At 38.1% G+C, this 22,333-nt stretch overlaps 2 protein-coding genes across 3 annotated transcripts in view; both read left to right on the top strand.

Annotated features, from left to right (window-relative positions):
- nhsb (Nance-Horan syndrome b (congenital cataracts and dental anomalies)) overlaps positions 1 to 9,708 on the top strand; it is a 50,324-nt gene extending 40,616 nt beyond the window's left edge. For both annotated transcript variants that reach the window (XM_060859689.1, XM_060859690.1), the window contains exons 6-11: positions 215 to 262; positions 2,316 to 2,511; positions 2,798 to 2,929; positions 4,399 to 7,359; positions 7,450 to 7,573; positions 7,669 to 9,708. In XM_060859689.1, coding sequence (XP_060715672.1) covers positions 215 to 262; positions 2,316 to 2,511; positions 2,798 to 2,929; positions 4,399 to 7,359; positions 7,450 to 7,573; positions 7,669 to 8,257 — 4,050 coding nt within the window. In that variant the 3' untranslated portion in view covers positions 8,258 to 9,708. The remainder of the gene's footprint in view (positions 1 to 214; positions 263 to 2,315; positions 2,512 to 2,797; positions 2,930 to 4,398; positions 7,360 to 7,449; positions 7,574 to 7,668) is intronic.
- A 5,090-nt stretch (positions 9,709 to 14,798) lies between these two features.
- On the top strand, positions 14,799 to 22,165 carry si:ch211-161f7.2 (retinoic acid-induced protein 2). Its single transcript, XM_060859477.1, has 2 exons — positions 14,799 to 14,867; positions 19,949 to 22,165. The coding sequence occupies exon 2, from the start codon at positions 19,983 to 19,985 to the stop codon at positions 21,369 to 21,371; it is 1,389 nt and encodes a 462-aa protein (XP_060715460.1). The 5' UTR covers positions 14,799 to 14,867; positions 19,949 to 19,982; the 3' UTR covers positions 21,372 to 22,165.
- Positions 22,166 to 22,333: the final 168 nt, after the last annotated feature.

Raw genomic sequence — 22,333 nt, 5'->3', positions numbered from 1 at the left:
ATCATTTGTCCTGATTTGTTTGCCAGTGGTCACCTGTTCACCCCTAAATACCACTTTGTGTTATTTAGATCATATTATTTTGTTGTGAGTGGTTTACAATTGTTTTGCTCATAAATAAGGTTACATTGCTATAATATATATGCTAAATATAGCATAATGATTTAATGATAAATTTTCTGGTTCTTGAAAGTTTTTATTGTTTCCCATAATGCAGCAGGAGAGACCTTCGAGAGAGAAGGAGTTTCAGCCAGCACAAAGAAAGGTAAATGATGCCTGACATTAGTGTAGTAAAGATACAAAATATTGTAGTATGTTTGGTTAAGATTTTTTTCTAAAAATGGTAAAACAGGTCATGGGCTGGACGGTGAAATAAAACACATCCAAAATCTACTTAATATTTTCATCTCACCCATGTGGACTTACTCTTTTGACATGAATCCAGTTTCTAGGAAATCTAATGGTGACCGTTGGGAGATCTCTGTGGTATAAGAGCATTTGGATATAATATGCTGTTATAGAAAAATAATCAACTCATTATCAAAATCAGCTTCATTAGCGCACCCCAAGGTTGATTATTGTTACATAACAGCATGTTCCCCTAGTTTTATTCCACACATACTGTACTGTAAGCTTCTGTGTTAATACAATGTTAATGTAGTCTACACTAATGTCCATGAGGAGTCTATGACGACATAAGGAAGTCATAAGGGCTTAAAAACCAGTGCAAAATGCAGCCTTTTTCCCATCCTTTACAGTTTCAGGTCTGGATAACTTAACAGTTTAAGTATAACATAATTGTTTTATGTAATCAATTTATTTCAGAAATTATCTTCACCCCGTTTCATTTAAACAAGTTTTTTTCTGTTTGCATTTGCCTTCTTTTTCTAACCAAATGTTTGATGTTTAATGTCATGATGACCTTCCCTTGGTTCATGTTTTTTTTTTTTCACATTTTGCTGTTATGTCTGTTCTTTAAAACCATCCACGATGCGCCATGTCTTTGCCTGTTTTGTTTTGTTTTGTTTTTTGTTTTGTTTTTAGCATGAGCGCTCTTGTTCCTCCTCCCCCACGACGTGTTGTGTGTTCTTCCCCTGGATTCGAAAGGTATTCTCCCTGTAGTCTGTGCTTAGCGGATTTCAGATTTATTTCAATTCTTATGAGCCAGTTTGTATGAAAAATTGCAAATGGGTAACATCATGGGGTTAGGTCAGCACATCTATGATAATATTATGTGTCTGAAAACTATGCAAACAGACTAAATCAAATTGTTAGAATACATTTTACCTGAGAGGTAACTTCCTTTTCTTTTCTCATACGCATCTTTTAGCACAGCTTCTCTTCAAAATGTCTGATCATGTCTTACCATGTATCATTAACCTCTGTCCTACTTTAACTTTCTGAACACTCGCTTTGAACACACTGCTTTTAATACTAATCATGACTCTTTTTTTTTTTTCCTTGACTATGAATATGTGACTATTAAAAAAAAATAAAAATTTCTTAACAGCTTATGGCCACTAACATTAAAATTTTATTCACAGGCCTTTTATCATGCTAAAATGGAGGAGTGTGTCCTTCGTATAAGTAATAAGAGAGTTATGTCTATTTTGTATGTTTTATATGTTTGATAATATAAGGTTTGGGGTGTGACACATTTCATAGTGGTTTAATCAATTCTGTGTATAAACCACTGACACCAAAAGAAGTATTTTAAAAAGAACTTTAAAAAGGCTTTCTTAACATTTACCTCATGGACCATTTTAAATAAATATTTACTATGGATTTGTATCCAGTGTTTCCTCTCCCTGCTATGGTCATTATTTTGGTAAATCAGGGCCAGAATTACCATTGTAAGTGTAAGTCTCAGAATGTAACACACTCAAGGGAAATAAGATTTGTCTAAAGTGCCAGATTTGGAACAATGTCCCTTTAAAGCTATTGTTTATCTGTCAGGAGGTTAATGACTTATTTAAAGCTGCTTTGGCACTGCACATCCTTGCTGAATTCTTTTGCACTTTTCCTGTGTTCTTATTTTGTACTAATGGAATAGGATCCGGACCAAATTCCTGACTCTGGATATTTGCTTGACAGTATTCCTTCTGTCTCCTTCCTTTTCTCTCCAGCTATTTCTGTCTCTTTTTTATTTTCATTTCTCTCTGCCGCTTCCCTTTCTCTTTCCCATGGTCACTACTGCTTCTTTGGTCAAGTTAATATGTAACATATCTTCCTGTCAGTTTAAGACCACAGCTGTATGAATTTGCATGCTTTTAGTTTTCCAAGGCCTCATCATATAACTCTTTCAAAATGTGACTCAGGTTGGAACAAATACAAATACAGACGGGGAGTTGGTGGCTCTTAGCCACAGACCTAAGTGTCCAGTTCCCAATGTTCCCACGACACTAGACAAGCAGACCAACTGGTCGAAAGCCCTCCCACTCCCCACACCAGATGAAAGGATGAAGAATGATTCTCATGTCATCTCATCCTGCATCATTCCTATCAATGTTACAGGTAAAAACTTCATTCTAAAAAAATCCCACATTAATCAGACTACTGAAGTGTGTGTGCAGATTAGATGATTTTTCTAAACTAATGCATATTTCATGTGGCCTGGAGTACATGGGGATTGGGGCCGACTAAATTCTTTAGGAAATATTATTTGTGTGGACAAAGAAAATCTATAAATGCACAAGCAAGGTTTAAAAACGAGGTGTATACAAAAGTAATTTGTCGAAAGTAAATGGTTTCATTATAAATAAGTGTGGTTGTTTCTGAAGCTGTATGTCTCGGATTGCAGGTGCAGGATTTGACCGAGAAGCCAGTGCTCGCTGCTCGTTGGTTCATTCCCAGTCTGTGTTGCAGCGGCGAAGGAAACTAAGGAGGCGGAAAACTATCACGGGCATTCCCAGACGAGTGCAACAAGACATGGGTAAGACTACCTGATACACAGTGCTTAAGTTTGGGTTTTTGGCCTATGTTGACACTTTATACTGTGTAAAGCTGCAACAGGTATTACTGAGTATTCTATAAAATAATCAACTTAGATATGAACTGTTGCTTGCCAAAGATACTGAAATTAACTTTATGAAATAGAACTTAACCCAATAAGGTGTAATGATGCAGTGCCTTCTCGGGCAAATTCATGGCCATCTGCATGCTCTATGCAGGTAATAAGTGCTGACACATGACACCTGTGCATGCTGCTATTTAAAACCCAGGGTTTTTTTTTCTAGTCAGTGTGCAGACATAGTCTGTGCTACAGTATGTATTAGAGTGGTAATAGCTCAGAAAGATAATGGTCCTTGATAGGTAATTTCCCAATCTCTCCAATCCCACCTGATTTTGTATTTCATGCTCACGATTCCCCTAATAGGGAGATTGTTCTCTACATTGTCGCCAATAGTGTGGTCCAGAGTGGTTCACTGAGCCACTTCTGTGCACCCTGCAAAGTGCTGTTAGTGCTTTGGGTCTCTGAGCGTGGAGCACAGTTTGTGTCCCACACTCACCAAAATAATTAAAACGTATTATTATTAGTACTATTATTGAGGTCACCTCTTGGCTAGTGGCATTACCCCTCGCATGCTCCTGATTATAGATCCAGCTTCCTGTCCACGGTTTTCCAGCTTTTTATCCGATCAATTAAAATGCCTTGCTAAGTACACTTCTGTCCCATAACATAAACTAATGAGAAAATCTAATCTTTTAATTTAATTCCTTTAAACTGAAATTGTTTGCTTAAGTAATTTTAGCTTCAGTATTATGAATCTGTAAATTTCACAGACACAATGTAAAAATTGCTATTATTAAGCCTGTCCAATCAGAATACTTTACTAATCCTCAGTTGGAAATTGGGTTTGTTACCGCAGCTCCAAGTCACCAAATTAAGAATACAAAAATAGAGACTTATATAGACATACTGTATATAGTATATAGTTAATATATAAAACTAGGATTTAAATAACTATACAGGTAATGGTATATTGTTGCACAATTATTAGCTTAAAAGCTAGCATAAAATGAATATTTTTCTTGGCATGAAATGAATATTTTTCTTGGCATAATATTCATTAAAAAATTAAACACAGCAATTTTTGGATTTATCAGAGCCTCTTGTATTGAAACTGTAAAAGCAGCCCATGTTTATTTACTCTATGTGTTGGTAATGATTGTGGACAATAACCATATATTGATCGTGAACAAAATATGTTATGCTTAAATCACAAATCACTGGGAACTTGTATATTTGTATATTTCATGATGTATCAAATATTTGATGATATTTTCACTGAAGCTAAGGACTTAAATATAATATAATGCCTTCAGTGATTCTGTTACAATCATTATATTTTATTTACATTTCAAATCTAATAAAAGGTGATCCTCTTAATATTTTGTCAGACTCAGATGAATCTCCTGTGGCAAGAGAACGATCTGTGGTAGCCCCTGGCAACCCACACATGTCCCTCTACCAGGAGGAGCTGTCACTTAGTGGCCGGACGCTTAACACCAAAGACTCCGGCTGCCAGACCGATGATTTCTTGATAGCTGCTCCATCCCGTAGGCGTATTCGTGCACAGAGGGGTCAAGGAATTCCAGCTTCCCTCTCCCACTCCACTGGTAATATCACTTCATTACCAGATCGCTCTGATGCAACCTATACCACTGCTTTGGGCACTCGTCTGCGTTCAAGAAGTTTGCCCCGAGAAGGAAGTCGACTCCGGGACAACGATCAAGATGATAGTGATGATGATGAGGAAGATGATGAAGAGCTCTCTCCTTATGAGGCAGAGGACTTTTTGCCAGGTCCAGGAAGGAGGATAATAAAGGATGAGGAGGAGAGCACCGATGACCAAGCCATGCCAGAGCTCCAGCTGGAAAGTTTAAAGCGGATACAGCATGGAGGTAGTCCTGAAAATGCTTGGATTGAGAGGGGTAGGTCCCGGCTTCCACGTAACTCTGACATGGGAAGCTGTGAGATCTCATCCAGTTCAGACACATTCAGCAGTCCCATCCACTCTGTTTCAACCACAGGCGTCCTTGGCAGCCAAATTGACCACAAAGAAGACCATCAGTCTTCAAGTGGAAACTGGAGTGGAAGCAGCTCAACTTGTCCTTCACAGACCTCAGAAACACTACCACCAGCTGCCTCACCTCCCTTAACTGGTTCCTCACACTGTGATTCAGAGCTGTCTCTCAACACAGGGTGTCATATAATTGACGACACTACTGGCTTCATCATTGACCCCTTCCACATGGACAGGTCACAAGTTCAGGGACACAGGTCTAGTTCATTCACCTCTTCAGCTACAGATCAGATGGATGATGCAGGTGTTAGTACTGCTAGTGATGGGGAGTGGAACTGCAACCAGGACCAGCAGGATCAACCTTGTCCTCCAGACTTCAGCCCAAAGTGCTCACGGGAAGATGAGAGTGGCATAAGTTGTCCCAGTTATTCTAGTGGAGAAACTTATGAGTGCTTTAGTGGGCAACCATCGGGTGAAATATTAGAGAGCTTTACACATTATGGTGTTGATACTGAAGGCTTCTACACATCTGTGCACTTGGACTGTGGTCTTAAAGGTAGCAAAAGCTATTGCAACTATGCAGCCATTGACCCCGACTGTGGCCCAAGTGGGAACATTGCACCTGGCATGGGTGAATACCCTCAACAAGCTTACAAAGGAATGAGTACACTTGGAAGAGGGTGTCTTTCTTTAAGAAAACCAAAGGCTAAGCCACCTCCACCAAAACGTAGCTCTTCTTTAAAGGAAACAAATAGCAGTGTGGATGTTCAAGAGCAGAACGAACCAAAGATTACTAGTGAGCTGCCCCTGCCTTTGTCTTCCAGGGAGATGAAGCTACAGCTGGAGTTGGCTGGTTCTGACAGGCACCTTGACACTGCAGGTCTCTGTGAAAAACAGCTTGGCTCCTGGGGTGTAGAGAATATCAGAGACATGCTAGACTGCTCCTCTCCATTTAGTTCTTCTGACACACATTCCTTTAAGGATGAGGGTGCTGTGCAGTCAGACTATGCAGACCTTTGGCTTCTTAATGACTTGAAATCTAGTGATCCTTACAGGTCGCTATCCAACTCTAGCACTGCTACGGGTACAACAGTTATTGAATGTGTCAAGTCACCAGAGAATCTGGAAACTCAGGCCTGTTGCCCCAGGTCCAGACCCAGCTCACCAACACTTCCACCCCAAGAAGGTGACTACAGACTGGGCTCTCCTGAAAAACTAGCTTCATTGGCATCCCCGTCAAGTGGATATTCCAGTCAGTCAGAGACACCTACATCTTCCTTTCCATCTGCATTCTTCCCATCTCCACTGTCCCCAACCAGTGGCAAGAGGAAACCCAAAGTGCCAGAAAGAAAATCATCACTCTCCTCTCTCCAACAGCAGCAGCTTGCCCTTCGAGATGCGGGCTCTTCCTGTAGGAGAGATACTGATTCGCAGGCACCACCTAGTCACCTTGACCTAAGTGCTCTTCACACCAAGCCCTTTGCCCATAGGAACCAGATACACCTCCTCCACCAGAACAAACAGAAAGCAGCTGCAGCAGCAGCTGCATTGGCAGAAGCTCGTGCTGCTGCAAGTGTGGAGGCGTCTAGTTCAACCCACACAGCAAACACAACTGTTCTGAGGTCAATTAATCTGCGACCCATTGATAAACTAACAGAGGGCAACCATGGATCTGAGCACTCTAGTGCTGATCAGTCAACTCGACCCAAGTGTCCCACAGTAACAGTTGAGACTGTGCCTGCTGACAACAGGCATAACAGAAAACCACCAGCCTACAAGCCACCTGCTGTTCAGCACTGTGAATCTCACTGCCCACCTCAAGAAGCCATTGCTATACAACATGAAGGGATTAAAATAAGGCAGGAACGGCATGGACTGGGAACTTACTGGGCCATGACAGCATTTAGAACACCTGTGCAACCAACCAGTGAACAAGAAGAACACTTAACTCCAACAGTCCAGGCTTGTGAGACCCATAGTGCTCAGCAGGAAACAGAGTGTAACAGGAATCCAGATGAGGAAGACACATTATCAGCAAAAAGTGTTAAATGTGAACCCAATAAAGCACTCAATCCAAAACCTCTTGCAGAAACATCCTTGAATCTGAGCAGTACGCTGTCTCCTCCTGCTTACAGTGAAATACGCAGAAGTGACTTTGTGCTGTGCAACAGCCCAGATAAAGTATTTTCCAGGAGTTTAGACCCGTCATCACACATAATCAGCGATGGTAAAAGCAAAGAGGAGGCGTACGAGACATGTGTCACTACCAGAAGTGCCTCACACGATGGACACGAGGATGAGTCAACCCCAGACACAGAAGACTACTTCAGCAAAGGTAATATAGATTGAAACATTCATATATAAATATCTAAATTAATAAAAATACATGCATGTTATTGAAGAAATAAATATGTAATTTTCACAGACTCAACACCTAGTGACAACTCAAATTCTCCTCTGACCGATGACTCTAAGTTTGATGATGATAACTTATTCCCTTCACCTAATAAACTACGCACAACTGAAGATTTGTTTGCCATGATACACAGGTAATCTAAAATATCAAAATAAATATACACTGTAAACAACCTATACCAAAATGTATGTCATCCTGTAATCCTCTGTAATACTATAAATATTTTAGATCCAAAAGGAAAGTACTTGGGCGGAAAGACTCGGGAGAGCTCAATGGGAAGAGTCGTCTTGGTGTTCCTCCTGTTAGTGGTCCAGTCAGTCATCCTGTGGCATGTCCAACTGTCCCAACTCCTGTAGCTGGTTCTCAGAGACCACCAGGACCCATTTACAGGAGTGCCAAAAAATCCAGCACCTCCAATGAGGAATTTAAGTTACTGCTGCTGAAGAAGGGCAGTCGCACTGACACCAGTTACCGCATGTCTGCAACAGAAATCCTTAAGAGCCCCATCACTCCCAAGACACCAGGTGAATTAGAGGCTTCCAGACAACCAGAGGAACTGCCTTCACCCATGCAGGAGTCTCCAGCCAGCATAGAGCCAATCCCAGGTACTTTCCCCAAGGCCAATATTGAAGGTTTCTCTACAAAAACCCATTCTTTGTCTGCTGCCTCCAGGCAAGGTCGTTCTAGGATCCCACCTGCTGCAAGCAGCAGTAGATACAGTACTCGCAGCCGGCTATACACTGCCCCAATGCAGGCAATTTCAGAAGGAGAAACCGAAAACTCTGATGGAAGTCCACATGATGACCGCTCCTCCTAGTGGTATCATGGCTTCTGGTATTTTCCTGTTTTTTTAAACAATAGCAAAATAAGTCCCTCAGAAAAAATAATATTAATAAATTTCCATAAATTCAGTCCTAAACTTAAGTGAAAACTTTGAAAAAAAATTTTATCCACATGCTGGGTGAACGTTTTGTTCAGTGATGAAATTTTATTTCCATTAAAATCTATTGGAACATCTTTTTTTTTTATATGGATGCTTGATAAATATTGATTCTTTAAAAAAATGCCAATCCTCTCTTTTGTTTTCACTTATAAAATGCGAAGGGTGTAAATTATAGCAATGTGTGTGGATGATGAAAACAACTTTATTTTCAAAACATTATATCTTCAGCTTTTGCTAACAAAAATATCATTAATGTGTTGGGTGCAAAACTAGAAGGAAATATTAGACACGACCCTGCTAAAGTCTCAGTCAGGAAGTATCAAACTACTCCAACTATCCTCAAGATCAGATGCTTTTTATATTGGATGGTTTGTAGCATTGTTGACACTTGTTTTTGCAGTACCAAATACCAACATGCCCATTGTTGTGATTCCTAATTGGGACTTTAGTTAGGCTTACACAGGACAATCACACTGTGGCCTTTCCTAACAGAAGGTCTATAAATTCCACAGGACAGATTGAGTCTCTGGGATTATAGGCTTTTTTCTATGGTTGAGAATTCTTGATGTGTAAATGAATGGGTTTGCAAAGGCTGCAAATATTTTGCACTTGTTTGGAGATAAGAAAGATAATTCCTTTAAACATCCTACAAAGGATTGGTGCAATGTGTATGTATGATAGAAGTGAGTCCATGTGTTAGTTCTCACATGGTGCCACCCATAACATTAAAAGTTTATATTTTCAGTTACAGGCTGCCATGTTGCTTTTAACTGTAGTTCTCTTAACACCAGCTTTGAGCATACACTACCAGAAAAAGATTATGTTATATTTTACATTTGAATGCACTTAATTACGTTAATTATGTATACATTTTGTAGGTATAGAACATATAGGGGCTTAATGTCTAGGAAGAATACAACCGTGAAATCATGAACTGTATTCTATGAATACCCTTAAAGTTGTGCAAGCAAGCTGTTGACTGAATTCAGTTTGCAGTCATTTTTTTTTATTATTCAGTAAGAGATGTTATGGAATTAAAAAGTGAGGTTTGTCAAACTTACACTGTGCCGAAAAGTGGAGGATGGACAAGCTGTGAATCAGTCCATTTGAAATCATTGTTTTCTGATGAGTACTGTCATGGTGCTCCCTTTCCCCGCTTTTATTTTGTCTTCTATACAGCATGCAATAAGGGTCTATAGTTCATAGGGAAATTTGTTAATTTTCAAATCATTTGCATTCATTGAGTGTTTGTATGTTCAATAGGTGAAAGTTTGAATATACTGATGTTTGAGGGTTTTTTTTTTCTTTATTGTTATATGAATAAACTCAGCTTTATATCCCTAAAGTGGAAGAACTGGACAATCTGTTGAAGCACTGTTGGTATAAAAGAAAAAATATATATATATATATATATATATATATTAAATATATAGAGAAGTCTGCTCTCTGACAGGTTTAGAGTATATATTGGTGTTTTTGGGTGATATCTGTGCTGATGGGGAGGATAGGTGATCGACCATTTATGTAGCTACATCTCTTAATTGCTGATTTGCAATACTGGGAGAATGCTTTGCTCATTATTTGTATATATGTGGTTGTATGACTAACAAATATATGAGAATAAGTCAGCCTTTTATTTCTGGACTGTTCCGTTACCATGTACTGTATGTCCCGACAATACTTTATGTATGTCCTGACAATACTTTGTATTACGTTTTATATATATACTATAACATTACTCCAGTAACAATATTCACTGAAAGAAATGTTCCATATATGCTTTCCTTTGTTTTTTTAATCTAAAATCGCCATTTCTTTTTTTTTTTATCAGAACACTGAAAACATATGGACTGTACCTTTTAATCTGTGTGTGGACATATGCATACCTATAGAAGTATGAAATCTGTAAAATCCTCTATTAGACAGCAGCATTTAATAAGGAAGAAAATATAAAATATTTTTCATTATGGGATATTTTATCCAGAGAATTATTTTGTTAACAAATATAGAAAAGAGTAATGATAAAGCTTTATTTAACTAAAAAGGTTATAATTGAACATATTTCATATCAGGGGTGTATTAGCCAATGGTAAAAAAAAAATGTAAAAAAAAAAAAGTTTCTAATTAGCTGTAAACTTGCATAATTTACATATTTGCTGTATGATATGAAACTTAATTCAGCTGTTTTTGGTGCTCTAAACTGATTTTATACCCAGATCGTATTCTGTCATTATTGCCATTGCCATTAAAATTTACATTTGTCTTCTCATAGCATTTTTATTTTTTTTTTTAAATCACATCATCTGGCTTAAGTACAGAGATGTACCTTCAACACTAGTGACATCATAAATCTTTAAAGCTATTGTAGCAGTGTACATGTATTTGCCCACATTATCTTCCTATAACAAGACTCAGATTACGGTAGCTGTATTTTAGGATTTAAAAATCCTAAAAATTGTTCAGGCTTTACATTGACATCTGTATTTGAAACAAGGAATGAAATGCAAAGCCTTTAGATCTCATTGTTTCTAAGTTAAGGTTCATTGAACTTTCAGTACCTCAGAGTTCAATCACATGTCAAAGTGTTCATGAGAAATAATCTCCAATCAACACACACTGCTGTTTCACACTGAATCTCACTGTAACTTGTGTTTTCCTTTAATGAAATGATTACGCATATCACCTGATATCACACTGCACAAATGGGGAAGCACATTACGCTTTTGTCAAAGGATTTGTACAGGTATGAATGTGAATAAAAGAAGTAAAGACACCAGAAATTGGATGAATGACCATGGGTTTAACTGCAAAGGTTTAACTGGACAGCATGTCACTCAAAGTCTCTTCACTTAAAATCGCATCTGTTTTGTATTTTTGTATAAACATGTACATATCTTCTTTACAAATCTTTTTAAAGATGCAAACAAAAAAAAAATGCAAGTTTTTTTTTTGTTTTTTTTTTGTAAAATTTTTTCAAAGTTTACATTAATTACATGCCTTTGTATATTTTTGACCTGTGCATCTCTGTCCTTGTATTTATTTTTTAGTAAACATTGTGATGATTTCCACTGTATATTTAAACCATACCTTGCCAGCCCAACTGGCTTGCTTAGTATCTGTGCATAGAGAAGGCCAATAAATGTGACTGCATTAAAAAAAAAAAGTGGTTGTTTTTTTCCATTGATTTTGATTGATTGATTAGGACATTTTTGTGAGTTGTTGTCTGAGAGGTTTGTTGGTTGCTTGAATGCTTGACCGGACAAAAGGATGGTTGTTTGTTGGGTTGGCTGAATGGCTGAGTGGCACTGATATTGTAATGGCATTTCAAGGGTGTCCAGTGTTACGTTTACATCACAACCATCGGCTCTGTTCTGTTTTCTGAACTTGCAGAATGAACAGACGATGAAATCACCATTTAGGTCAGAGATTCAAATGCATAGCACTGAAGGATCACATCCAAGAAAAAAGCTAACCAGCTTACATTAATGCACCACAATAAGCCCACTTTATTGTGATGTGCACAATAATGAATTTATTGCCATTACACTTTCTTTGGAGTCATAAATAGTCTAAAATAATATTTTTTTTTCCCAGAACCAATTCAAACATACGCTGCAGCTGGTTGTGTAAGAGTAAAAGGGTTTACTGTGAACTTATTGAAAGTGCATGTGTACCTCATGTGTACCATCAACCACCCAGTTTTGATGCACAGTTTTGCCATTAAAAAATTAAAGGTAAACCTGCACTGTATTCCCATTGTAAAACAGTACTGCTTTATTGTAATACAATGTTATAAGGCAAGCAACGTCATCCTTACCAAGTTTGAAACAATATTTCCAGATAAATTATTGGTAGAAGATTTCTGGGCTGGAATTCTGCAAGAAAGGCTTAACGTAACAATTTAAATGCAAAAGCTGTTTTCAATGCAACCAAATATGGGTAATGGCTTCCTATTAGAGTTTCTTAATACGGCCAATATATTTTTTAAGTTTATCCATGTAAACTATGAGTATAACAAACCTTCATGAGAAGTACCAGAGTGACAGTCAGCACTAACATTAAGTTTCAGACTTAATGCAATGCAGTTTTGTCTTTAGTATGGCTGTTTCATTAACATAAAGAGTCAGCATTCTCAGCCCTGACAAAAGACAATAAACTGATACTAGAAACATGTATACGAATAATGAAAATGGAGCAAACACTCACCTGTCCTTGTTGCAGAGGACAATGCCTAGTAAGTATATTCAACAACATCACAGTTGATAAACAGGAATTACTCTGGGTATAATAGTTTGAAATGTATGTTATTCTAGTCACTTTCTCAGGATAATGCTAACTAATATTAAGCTTAGACAGATGCCTAAAAATCGCATTTGGGAAAAAAAAAAACAATATTTTTTTCTGTTTGTTTTTGCAGAATTATACGATATTACACTGCAGTTGCATAAACTGTTGTTTGATTGCTAATTTAAATTTGTAGCATTTTGGGTGAAACACTTTAAGATTTCAATTTCTCAGTTGTCCATTTCACTGCAATATATTGTGATGACTTATTATTATGTGGCATGTTATTTCATTTAACCAGCAGGGGGCAGTGCAGAACATCATTCTCGCTGTAAAGGATTCCTTTAGCAAATCTGTTTTCTTTAAAAGAATATAATTAGTCAGACCATTTCCAAGCTTGAAATATGCTTAAAATATCAGAAAACCGTTTTGTACAGTGGCACAAAACTCGGTTATGAACCAGACTTTATCCATCTCACCATGCGAGTAAGTAAAACATCCCAGAGAAGAAAATAAATCTTCACATACTCTTCTCCTGAAGAGGAAGCCAACAATGCACTACTCAGTTCTCTGCAAAAAAACCCTAAAAAACGGCCATTGAGAGCTGATTAAGGTGCTAAATGAGACATCTGAAGGCAGATTAAGTGGGCTGCTCCATGGTCGTCCCCTCTGACCCGTAGGCTTTAAGGTTTGCGACACTAGGAAGATCATCCAGTCTTGGAGGCAAACAGTGAAAACAATGAGCCTTTTAGGGATGACAAGAGTGAAAGAGGCCATGATGACTTCATTCAAATTCCTTCGCTTTTTTATGCAACCTCTAGAGCTAATTCAGTTATGTGGCTGAAAATAAGATACCCCATGGCCTGGTGAAACTCACATATAAAAAAGAACTACAGTTTTTTTTTTATTGTCCATTGTATGACAGAACTAATTCAATAACTAAATTTATATCCCATGGAAAATGTATCACATCATCATAATATGTATGCAATCTAAAACAAGAAAATATTGATTTTTGGTTGTAAAGCCTGGAAAAAGACCAAGTGGGGCCTCCATGGATCGATTAGATGCTTGATTGGATTGAGGTCTGGGGAATTTGAAGGCCAAGTCAACACCTTGAACTCTTTGTCATGTTCCTCAAATCATTCCTGAGCACACTATGAAAGAGGCCACTGCCGTTAGGATATATGGTTGCCATGAAGGGGTTGGTCTGCAATGTTGGTGTGTGGTATATGCGGTATATGTTAAAGTAACATCCACATGAATATCAGGACCAAAGTTTCCCAGCAGAACATTGCCCAGAGAAGCTCTGTCGGTTTGCCTTCTTCATATAGTGCATCCTGTTGCCCACTATTTCCCAGGTACAAGACACACACACACCTGTGCATCCACATGGAGTAATCAGACCAGACCAACTTCTGTTATTGTTGCATGGTTCAGCTGGATCAGACCAGATGGGTTTAATGGTTAGTATGTTTACTTTGCAGTGCCAGGGTTCAATTCCCATCACTGCCCTGTGGTTGTGGAGTTTGCACATTGTCCCTGTGCTTTGGGGGTTTCCTCTGGTACTCTGGTTTCCTCGCTCAGCACAAAGACATGTTTTGTAGGTCCATTGGCATCTCTAAATTGTCTGTAGCATGTAAATGGTTGTGTGAGTGTGCTTGTGATTGTGCCTTCTAATGTTTTGACACCACATACTTGGTTTCTGCTGCCTCATGCCCCAAGTTCCCCTGGCTCCTGCAGGTTCTCTGAGACCCTGTGCAAAGTGGTACATAAAATGGATGGAGGGATGCATAATCGTAGTTTCTAAAGTAGATCTGAGTTTCTTACTGGATATTAAAGTTCTTATAAAGATATTTTTAAGTCCCTGGTTTCCAAAGATTTGAAAATCCCTCCCTTACAATTATTAGTATTAGTATTAATGTTGTTGTGATATTATGTCTTTTCAAGAATGCACATTTACCCAAAATTACTGTGTAATTACTGTGTATTCAGCAGTGTGTATTCAGAAAATAGATTTGTGGGATTCTGTGATACTCTCCCACCTCCAGTAGAACAGTATGAAAGTCTTGAATACACCAGAAAAGAAGGTTGTCCGTGGAGTGCACTTCTTATAGCGACTGGCAAATGACACACTTCCAAAAAGCGGTGCGCAGGAACGGTATCTGTGCCGGTTAACGTGGCTGATTTGATTGTGAAGGTAAGACCTGGGGGCGACTTATTTAAATTTATACATACAACAAATCTATTCATATCGACTTGAAATTTTAGATTAAATGAAGGTCATTGGAAAAGAGTGTACTTTTAAAGTGCGCAGTTACTCCTCTTATTTGTAGCGCGCACTTCAGCTGCTTTGTGGAGATTTTTCCACTTGATTTTTACTTTTTTTCCCCCAATGTTTTTAATGCAGATGGTTTATTTTCAGCTGTAGCAAAGCAAGAAAAGTTAAAGAGTGGTTACAAAACCAAAACGAGCCATTTGCGGGTGCCAAAACCCCAACAAATCAAACCAGCAACAGTCTGTGGCGCAATGGGTCTGTATCAACTGGATGAGATGTTGCATATCCTCTACTAACTATACAGGGAATAGAGAGGTTTCGGTTGGATCTGAGCATTTTATTGCTTTTTAAGACAGTGGGTTTTTTTGGTAACTGCTTCATAAAACAATAAAGCGATTTTAGATTTCTCTAATGTTAAATATATCAGTTGAATATCATGAATAAAAATAACTAAAAATAGCTTTTAAACTTCCCTTTCCTATCATTTATTTATGGCAAATATTTTTACTTTTTTTTAAAGGTCAAACACATAAAGACCTTTAAAGTTGAAATTTAAATGTCTTCGGTTCTATTTTATAAACCTTTAAGTTTTCATCTAAAATGTAACATCTCTCATAACACGAGATATAATTTACAATATAGATTAATCATCAATAAGAATTTTTTTAAGCAGTACACAACAGAGCATCTATTCAGAACTGATATTAGCTGCTCAGAAGTCTATTCGTTCATGAATCTTCATTGTCAGGCGTGTAGGGAAGACACAACTGAAGTAAAATGCCTGCGCATTGCAGGGCACCACACACACAAACACGCACACACATCTAGGACAAATGTGTCCACCTACTAGTGGATTTGGGTGGGTTGGAGGAAACCAGAGGACCAAGAAGAGAACATGTGAGACAGTAATCTGCAAAGAAAGTAACCAGAGCTCAGGATCAAACCCGTAACCTTGGAGGGCGTCGGGCAGCAACAAAACGCTGTATGACCATGCATAAAAAAAAAAATGAAGTGCTTGGCTCTGTACTTGCATCATGTTGTCCATATTAAAGAAGACTGCATGAAAGTTATTATTTGAGACTTGAGTGCAAAACTGTTCATTGTAATTGCAGTCCAAAGACATCTTCGTGGACCATGACTATTTTGGATACTTGTGAAATGTAATGCCTTTATTCATTTTTCTTAAAGATATGCAGATTTTTACACTGATATCTGATAACTGCATGAAATATTATTTGAACCAATTTCCTTGCCACAACTGTTATAGTACAACTCTTATTGCACTCTGGTCCTTTTCACACTGGTTGAATTATGACAATGAAGAAAGCAATGGGAAAATATTGTAGATTAACTTGTAAACATTCACAAAATATGATGAGTTCATTCAGGGTGTGATGTAAATTGGATCTTTAATGCTATAAAGGTTCCTGCTGTACCTTTCCTAACATGCGATAATATCCCTGTTAATGTGTATCAGTAACATCAACGCAAAGCAAAGCTGGTGCTGCTCCTTTTAGACCGTTTCAAAAACCCGATATAGTTCTATTTATTTGTAAGTGGGTGCTATTTTCTCCATAACAGACTAGAGAGGGTCGCCTTTCCCTCTTAATCGGCTTTAATTTGTTTTAGCCTCTCTGGTGTTGGCCCAGTGGCTTTCCACATGGAGGATATTAAGTTCCGTATCTGGCATATTCAACTCGTTAACGTTGGCCTCTGAGGAACGTGATTAGGAAACTGAAGCAGAGAGCCAAACACTGATTATATTACAGATACCCTCACAAAGCTTTCACAGTACTAAACTTTTTTATGCATTGAGGTGTCAAGAAAGTGCTTTTTATTGATTTATTTTTTTTTACTAGTTTATATTAATAAGGTCTAGGCCTGATTTTGGTAAAAAAAGACAAGACAGCAGTGAAGCTGTTTGGGGTTTAATGCTCTGTGATTGAACCATGATGTTCAGTTCCTCAAGATACATATATGAATGAATGAGATAAGGGATTCAGCACCAGCCCTCCGGTTGTCCTGCTAATAGAACACAACCTTATAATACTTGTGTCACCAAATACAGATACTGTACTGATACTGTATCTACAGTATAAGACAGTAATTAGTGTGAAAATATTGGCACCCCAACATCCATTTGAAAAGGTTTGCAAAGAAATGCCCACTCTCTTAAACTCCATTGTCTTTCTTTCCACACAGTTGCATTCCACTGCCTTATATTTCTCTGTCTCACATACCACTGTCCTGCTTTCGACTGTCTCACATTCTACTCAAATATGTTTGTAAGAAAATAAAACAATTAGAGTTTCAAAAATCTTAATTAATAAGCAGTTTATTACAGTAGATCTCTGACAAAATACAAGAAGTACTTTGCGTTCATTATGCTACACTGTCTCACATCCCACTGTATTATGTTTAACTGTCTCACATTCCCCTGTCTTGCATTCCACTGTCTCACACTCTTCTGTCTTATGTTCCACTGTCTCACATTTCTCTGTCTTACATTTCACTGTCTCACATTCCTCCAGTCTTACTTTTAAAAAATATGCTTTGGGTATTCGGGTACCTGTTATTTTGTAAGAATGACCCCTCTCTTTGCTTACTGCAGGCTAATCCAAACTAGATCTGCTTTCTGCTAGGGATCATTAGAGCTCATGATGATTTATGTAAGTGTCAAGTATGTTTGCAGCAAAATATACAAACATACAATTTCTTCAAGCGTAATACAAATATTTACTAATGTGTATTTCTGGTCGCTGAGCTTTGCCTGACGTAGAGCAGGCTGCTTTATGGATTCAGTAGACAAAGAGCATGCATAGCACATGAATATGAGGTAAATATTGCAGAAGTTGCGACTCGTATACTTGACAAATATATCACATGTCTATTTATAACAGAAATTGGTAAATGCCTAAGGTTGGGGGCATAGTGGCTTAGCATGTTAGTGCACTTACCCCACACCCCAGAGGCAAGCGGAGGCTCAATGAGAGGCTCAACCCCCTCAATGGGTCCACAACACAACACTATAAATAAATTGGTTAAAAAACATGCTGATTTTTATATACATAGAAAAATCTCCAGTGTCAGCACTGTGTAAGGTAAGATTTTTGACAGGTTTCTTGGGAACAAGTTAAATCTTCGACTTTCCATAGCCTCGGATAACAGGAACCCGTTTCATGGATTTGCTGCTGTATTAAATGAAAGAAAAAAAAACGGATAAAAAAGTATGCATTTGTAATCAATGGCAAATTGCTGTATAGGTACTTTAAAAATGTATAAATAGTTTATAGAAAGTTAAAAGGTTGCATATATTGTCACAATGTGCTACGCTTATATCAAACCTTCTCTGGTATTTCGAAGCAGAATCAGAGTTTGGATACTTTAGTTATTTTTGAGAAGGGATTCGCACTGAGAAAAGGCTGTAAATAAATAAGTGTCACCTTGGAAGGTAGTTGGTGTGTTTGGAAATGCTGACTCATTTAAATCTCTGTTTTATGACATAGTTACTCCTCTGCTGGTATAAATCATCGGCACAGTCAGCAAGCGACCTTGTAGACTTTCCAACCCCCGAATTACCATTTAAAAGGTCTTTTTTATGGCCGCTATTTATTTCAAAGTTCTTGGCAGGCTGTTTGGTATTTTTTAGGCCTGTCGAGTGGAATTCATTGTGTCAGACGTGTGTTTGTATTCCAAGGATTTAAACAAACGCTTGAATTTATGACTGGTTATCGATGACAGTGCTTCGCTGGCTAACAATGCATGCAAAATGACAAGAGCCGGAGAGGAAATGAAGCAGTGCTGTGTTCCAATGAGCAGAACTTTATGACTCCTTAAGTTTCATAAGACACATTTGTACTGAAGTGTTATGGTAATGTAGAGAAGAGCTTGAAATCCGGACACAAAATATCGCACAAATATTAGTCGAGGTTAAAAAAAACACTTATTTTGGCCAAGCATTTTTGTTTCATTCAATAGTTGTGAGAAATGAACTGTCAGTTTTATATACTGTGTTACAGTCATGACAAAGTCAGGCCATAATTTTTCTAAGTAGTGTGTGTTCATCTTTGTATTTTCCAGAGGTCTCTCTGGTATTTAATATAAAAAATCTTTACATTTGGAATTTTGCAAAGTACCTGCAAAGTAAATCATAACTTCATACTAATTAGCTTGTTCTAATGTGTAATCATTTCTGTAACAGACACACCATAATCTAAACCTAATTACAAACAGGTTACATCCACCAATCTTCTGTACCACTGAACCTTCATAGGGAACCTGGAGCCTATTCCAGGGGACAAGGCAGAGGACCAGCACCAGTCCTTTACAGAGCACACATTCACACTCTAGAGACACTTTTGAGATTCCAATCAGCCTAAATGCATGTCTATAATCCACTATCTTATAATTCACATCAGTTATATACTAAGTTAAATTACATAAAAGAACTAAGGAGTGTGGGGGAAAGACAGCTCCTGCGGATATTATAAAAATTCCAATGTTAGCGATAACAGTAATTCATGTAAAGCAACATCATGCCACAGTGTCACTGATTATATTCCCAGATCTGTGCAAACCGTTATGTTTTATCCCATACATATTAAGCTTTTATATAGAAATTTTATGTTTTATCCTAAAGATTCAGTTTGATTTGAAGTTTCCCCCATGCCTGATTCATGCAGTGGGGCTCAACTAGCGAAGACAAGTCTACTATCATGTCAGGTTGATGTACACAGTCCACATATGATCATATTTCTTTGTACATTACTATGATTCTGGTCACCCATAAACCTGGGTGACTTGGTCTTTTTTTAATTGGTGGTCAATTTTTCAAGCATCTCTTCAGCTTGAACACTCGAATACAATAGTTTTAGTGCTTCTTGCTTTAAGGGTAAAGAAATAAATGCATTATTTGAATGGAAAATTCAACATTTTAAATGTTTAATAATGTATATGTAATACTTTATAGATATGACTGATTTTGATGCTGTATTCTTTTCTAGGAAAACCACAAATGCTTAGTCATTAGCGTTCATTATGGAGGGCTTACACTGTGAGCCTTGTCAAATTCGAGGGACCAAAAACAAAGCACATAAAGAAGCAGAGGCTTTGGAAGAGCGCCCCCTCCCTTCTGAGACTTGGAGCAACAATTCAAATAAAGCTACAGGACCAGGACCGGTCCATTCTTCAGAAGTGGTTGTTGAAGGCTCTGCCATTTCCATTCCTTTCTCAGAAACTTTGTTGGGTTTAATTGTGAAAATGCCAGCATCATTGCAACCTGTGTGCTGCGCTGGTAGTCCAGTTCTGCTGCCAGTCCAGGTGCAACAAGCAGGGGAAATAGAACCTGAAACAATAGCCACACCTGTAATCACGCCTCCACTTGGCAGTCACACTCTACCATTGATTTTTGATCAGCCACAGGTACACTATAGCCTGCTGGAGAATAATGGACTCTCTCAGAACCTGTCATTGACAATCGATCAGTCTCACAGTTGCAAAGGGAAGTCTGAGAACACTGCCATGTACAGCTCTGAATTCATATCATCTTTACAGCAATTGTTTAGCTCTCCACATTGTCGAGGGAGTAGTTCATTTTCATCAAATGCCTTTGGTGCAAGTTTCATCCCTCCAGATAGCACTTTGTCACACCTCTATACTGGTTCCCCACCGGTTTCCCTGCTTCCTCCTGCCACCTTGCTGGTACCCTTTCCATTTGTCGTTCCTTTGCCAGTGCCTCTACCTATACCAATCCCAATCCCATTCATCCCAGACTCTTGCCTCTCTAGACCAAGTCATACCATTAAAACAAGCAGAAGCACCCAGACAGAATATATTTCAGTTTGTACCCACAACAGAATGTCTGGCTATGATTTCCTGCAGTTACCAAAACAACCTTTCCATCCAGTTTCTCAGGAAGAAGTGCTCGACCTCACAGTTAAGGTTGTGCCAATGCAAACAAATCGGGAAGTCCAGTTCCATCAAAACCATGCTCTGGACCTTTCTGTTGCTAACAAATCGTGCTTTAACACCAACCTAATTCATCATGGAAGAAATTCAGGAAATGTAGATTCAACAAAGCTGATTCTGCCCATGAAGTATTCACCAACTCAAGCGACCAATCAGCCTAATGGTTACTCTGACATGGAATTTAGCATGCACTACAAATGGACAACAGAAAAGCGATATGAAAAATATTCTTTAAAATATTCTAACCAAAATGGCAGCGTTGTGTCTCCAAAGCACATACCAAGAGTCACTCAGTCTACTAAGGACGCCTCGGGCAGGATTTGTGAGCAAATAGTACGGTCGCCACCGGGACAAGTCTTAAAGAAAAAAATAGACAAGAAGAAGAGATTGAACTCTCAGAATATTAACAATTCTCCAATCAAGAAACAGCATTTGATGTCATTTTGTTCTAGCAAGTAGATTCCTGATTGAGATATTGGATTGAGCTTTTGCAGGATCATTCTTCCTTGCAACCGGACTGCATTGGTGGTAGTCTAGTCAAGCTACTTCACTTTAGCACTGATCTCAGATCAGCCATATCTGCCATACTTAAGCCCTCGGTTCCTCATGTACAATCCTGGGACTGCAGAACTGTGGACTTTCTAAGAACCCACCAATATTCTTTTTTAGCTATTTTCAATTGTTTCACTCTTGAACAAGGCAAAATATATATGTAACATGTAAAAATGTTTCTTTTTAGTAGACTGGGTTTGTGTCCTTTGCGTTTTTGTGCAAGCCGACCTGGAAGTGAGCCTCACTCTGGTTCTCTCAACAAAATGCGGTAGCATTTTTCCACTGGCTTTTAAATTACTGCAGAAACAACTCTGCGATCAAGAAAAGTTTATTTCTTATTCATTTATACTTATTTTACTTATCAAGATCTTAACAACCGAACAAAATATTTATGAAATCGGAAACCTACATACAATAAAAGTAAACACCAGTTATTCTTTCAATAAATTATACCACTGACATGACTTTAATGTCACCATCTCTAAGCTGCTGATATCTCTTTCAAACTTTATTTAAAGACGTTCTCTGATAAGTATCTGTGTTCTTTTTGTGGATGGATCTGACTGAGTAAGATGTGTGTTATTTGTATGCACACAGCAAGGCTGTAGTAGATGAGTTTAATGTCCCTGACCACCCGAGTAGTTCCATTCAGCTATCTCTGATAGCTGAATGGAACAAACAAGCTAACTCCTTTCCAGGTTTCTGCGGCACTTTTTTTCCCCATTTACTAGCTCCTGTTTTTTCTTAACTCTGTACTAACTACTTCAAATTTGCAAGTTTGCAAAACTATAAGAATACTATAAGTTTTCCAAGTTTTCTGGATAAGATCATTGTTAGAATAGTTGTAAATCAATAGGAATTTTTTTTTC

The sequence above is a fragment of the Tachysurus vachellii genome, chromosome 23 (genome assembly GCF_030014155.1).
Source record: "Tachysurus vachellii isolate PV-2020 chromosome 23, HZAU_Pvac_v1, whole genome shotgun sequence".
Lineage (NCBI taxonomy): Eukaryota > Metazoa > Chordata > Actinopteri > Siluriformes > Bagridae > Tachysurus > Tachysurus vachellii.
This window is presented reverse-complemented; position numbering and strand designations above follow the sequence as displayed.